This window comes from Limulus polyphemus, unplaced genomic scaffold, assembly GCF_000517525.1.
Source record: "Limulus polyphemus unplaced genomic scaffold, Limulus_polyphemus-2.1.2 Scaffold192, whole genome shotgun sequence".
NCBI classification, from domain to species: Eukaryota; Metazoa; Arthropoda; class Merostomata; order Xiphosura; family Limulidae; genus Limulus; species Limulus polyphemus.
In genome coordinates, this window is record NW_013665802.1 from 426,675 (window position 1) to 430,722 (window position 4,048).

At 30.3% G+C, this 4,048-nt stretch overlaps 1 protein-coding gene across 1 annotated transcript in view; it reads left to right on the forward strand.

Annotated features, from left to right (window-relative positions):
* Positions 1-4,048, forward strand: part of LOC106478242 (gamma-aminobutyric acid receptor-associated protein-like) — a 16,531-nt gene that overhangs the window by 5,599 nt on the left and 6,884 nt on the right. Inside the window, exon 2 of the mRNA XM_013938769.2 lies at positions 1,962-2,159. Coding sequence (XP_013794223.1) covers positions 1,962-2,159 — 198 coding nt within the window. The remainder of the gene's footprint in view (positions 1-1,961; positions 2,160-4,048) is intronic.

Consider the following 4,048-nt stretch of genomic DNA (forward strand, 5'->3'; position numbering starts at 1 on the left):
TAATCTTAGAATGATAATTACTTTGCATGATAGATAGGCAACATGGGAAAAAAAAAAAGGCATGAGAAAAACATTACTTTATAAACCTCAAGACTCATTTAAAAAATTTGATATTTTGCGTATGAAAGCATTGTAATATTTACTGATAATGTGCCAAATTTTGTTAAAATTCATTTACTGATTTAAAAGTTACAGCATGAAAACTATAACAAGCACGAAGTGGTTACGAGGTTGGTCCCAGGGACTAAGCCTGTGCTGAAAGAATTAAGAACTATTTAACTGTAAAATAGTAAGCTTTTATTTTTTGGAAAAGTATGTTTTTCAAATCATGTGATGCCTGGCTATAGGTCTGTTAAATTTTGAGTCAACATTAAAACTTCTGTGTAATTGGTAGTCATGCACAGTTGGCAAAATGTGAAGTTTTGAAGAAGTGTGGAGTTGAATTGATCTTAAATATTTGAATGTGTTTGCATGGAAAGCTTCCCTCCCCTAAACTCCATAATTAGGATTATCAGACAGAACATATGAGCTTACTGAAGAAAAAATATGCATTAATATGAAATTTCATAATTTTTATAGCAGTAAGTATTACTACATATGTTGATTAGATAACTTGTTTTATAACATGCCAATGAGCTGAATTGTAGCTTAAGTAGTAGTACAATCACTAATCCTAATAGTAATAGGATAACTAGTAATATCTAAACAACCAAGCCCTAATTTATATGTTACACCACTCTGTTACCTTCTTATTTAAATTACTGACTTACCAAAATTAAACTAATATTTCAGTAATATAAATAGTGAAGAAAGTAAGTTAAAGTTTTGTAATATTACTGAAGGTTTTGTGATTGAGTGTTTGAAGCTATAGGACAGCGATATTCTAATTTTTTAAGTAATTCATGATCAACCATAACCAAAAGTTCACAGGTATGTTATATTTTCCAAAAATTTGTATTGAAGCATAAGAGAGAGAGAGAGAGAGAAAGAAAGAAAAAAGCTCTCTCCAACAATTTTTTCCCATTTACAAAAGACAATTTTTGTGAATTAAAAAATACATACATTTGACCAGTGATCCCTGGAGTGATGATAAACTAGAAAAGAATGATAGCATAAAAATTTCCATTGACTGCATGTCAAATCCAAGTATTCAAGTGCAAAGTGTCACTTATTGGCACTCTTGCATGAAAGGTTAAATAGCCAGCATTCTTTTATTAAACCATCTTATACTTCCTGGAATTTTGTTTTGAGTACATGTGCATTTTAAATGCATGAAATTTGAAAAAAAAAAGTGTTTAAAAAGACTGTTATTTTATAAACATGAAACTTAAGCTCATTGTTGTAACAATGAAAAAATTCCAGCTAGATCTTCTAGTTATCACTTTAACTGCCACTTCCTGAAACACGCAGTCTTTCCCCCCACCTTCTTCTCCACACTCTTTAAGGCATATATATCTACAATAGAAAAAAACATCCTCACATAAATCTACTTGAAAGCTTTAATTATTTGATTAATGTCTCCATTTTTTATATTAAAGTGTTTTCAGATGATGAATAATTTTAATTTTGATGGTCCAAGAAGAGGGTAATTAACAGAAAATGTTATCTGGACCTTTTTTTTTTTTACTTTCACCATTATAGGGTGTGACTGGGGTTAAGACTTATTGGATGAAAATAATGACTGATCTGGAGCCAGACATTTTAATGTTAGAAATAAAAAAACTAATGCAACTTCACTTCAAATGTTATATAACTTACTGTTATATGACATGCTATTTTAATTCATATCCCAAACTTTTTTTAACAGAGTCAGATAACAAAACAGTAACATTTTTTATTAAAGATGGTTACTGCTGGTAATTGCATTACTACAGTAATATGTATTAGTCATACATTGATATCTAGTTTGTTCTTAGAAGCAACTCACCATTTTAACCTTTAAACATTTTGGACTTCATCAGGTGATTGTAGAAAAGGCCCCTAAAGCTCGTATTGGTGACCTGGATAAGAAAAAATACCTGGTGCCCTCCGACCTTACAGTTGGACAGTTTTACTTCCTAATTCGAAAGCGAATTCATCTTCGACCAGAAGATGCATTGTTTTTCTTTGTCAACAATGTAATTCCTCCTACTAGTGCAACAATGGGTTCCTTATATCAGGTAAATGTGTAAAAATTGTATGACTTGTAATTGCTTTTTATTTTTGTGGGAATTTTTTTTTTCTCAGATTATTTGTACTTGTATAGTATATATCTTAGCCTAAATATCATGGATATAGTCAGAAAACATTTTGCATTTGTTATTCTAAGATTGCAACCCTTAAACCTTAATATTGTTAACTTAAAAACTAAATGATACTCAGAACAATTTTTTCTAAGCATAATTAAGTTTTTGTACAAAGATACACGGTATTTAATATAAATATTGTCGAAGGGATAAGTGACTATTATTCAAGTGTACCTTATTGACAGTCAAGAAGTATGTTTAACCAAATGTATAGGGGTTCAGTCCACTGGACCAATGCCTTATTAGTTATGTCAATGAAAATAGTGTTATTTATTTTCTGAGTATCTTTGATATACATAAACATACATGTAGGTATTGGGATGTTTTATAAAATTTCCTAGAAATGACCCTATAACACAACTCAATACATCTTCAAAATACACAAACATTGAAGTAAAAGGTGGTATTTATGTGAATAATTAAAATACTTTTGTCCATAGTACAATTTGCATAACCTATAGAACCACTGAAATGCATATTTATAATTTTATATTGTATCTGGTATTTACTCTACCACAAACTGTTCCTGAATGAGTAGTTGTTAATGCTGATATTAAATACATAATACCACATTGCGTAGCACTCTGTAAATGGTTATGGTGCATCTAGTTTGACTCCTATCCATGCACAAAGGGTTAACTCAAAGTACACATTTCTGAAATGGTTTGAGTTATGGACTGTTTTATTCTGTAGATTGAGTTTACTTTCAGGTCTGTTTTCTTACACCATTTTAACCCCTTCCCTCACCCTTTTTTTCCTAAGTATGTTTCAAGAAACATCAGCTTTAGTTCATTTTTTTGAAAGTATGCATATAGACAAATTGAAACACAAAATATTTCGCAATAGTTAATCAGTATTGTTATATGGAAAATAAAAGTGTAGCAAAGCTTATTATACACCTGAAATATCTCATGAAATATAAGAAAGTGTAAATATATATATATATATATTTTATTTGCATGAAATACCTTATACATGCAGAAAACAATTACACAGCTATAAAAAATAAGTAAAAAGATAACCTGTCAGAAAAATACATAAAAATGTATAACATATTCAACTTTGTTTTAGTATAGTAAATTCGAAAGCAAGGTATGACACAGAATGGTACATCACAGTCAGGATAAAAATACCTGCATGTGCTATCATCTGTTGGTGGAATATGGAATTGGTATAAAATGGAATTTCAGTCTCATCAATTTTAGCCATTTTAGTCATGTACTTTCTTAGGGTTTACCTCTGATGTTGGACAGTGTCATTGGCAGTACAGATTGATCATGTTATTAGCTTTTTACAACCAGTTGGCCTCTTTACTTCTATTTGATTTTTGACCTGATTTATGGGTGCTGTTTAGATTTTAGCTTGTTTTACTTTCACTTTTTACAGTATTTTACTTTTTTTGCCTTTTTACTGATTGTTTGGCACAGATAGTCTCAATGCTTTGCACTAGTAAACCCCAAACAACCAACCAACCAATCAGATTAAGTTTACTTGGATAAAAACTTTTGGAGTACAGGGAACCTGATTTAACACAGTATAATAATTCAATCATGAGGAACCCACTTTGAGACTAATAATGCTTGGAGATGGCTTGAATAGATAATGAAGAAAAACTTTAATATAATTTTAACAGCAAATGTACAACGTTTCGACAAGGTTTTGTCATCATCAGGTACAAAACCTCGTCGAAACCTGCTAAAGTATATCTAGTTTGTTCTTAGAAGTCAACTCACCATTTTAACCTTTAAACATTTTGGACTTCA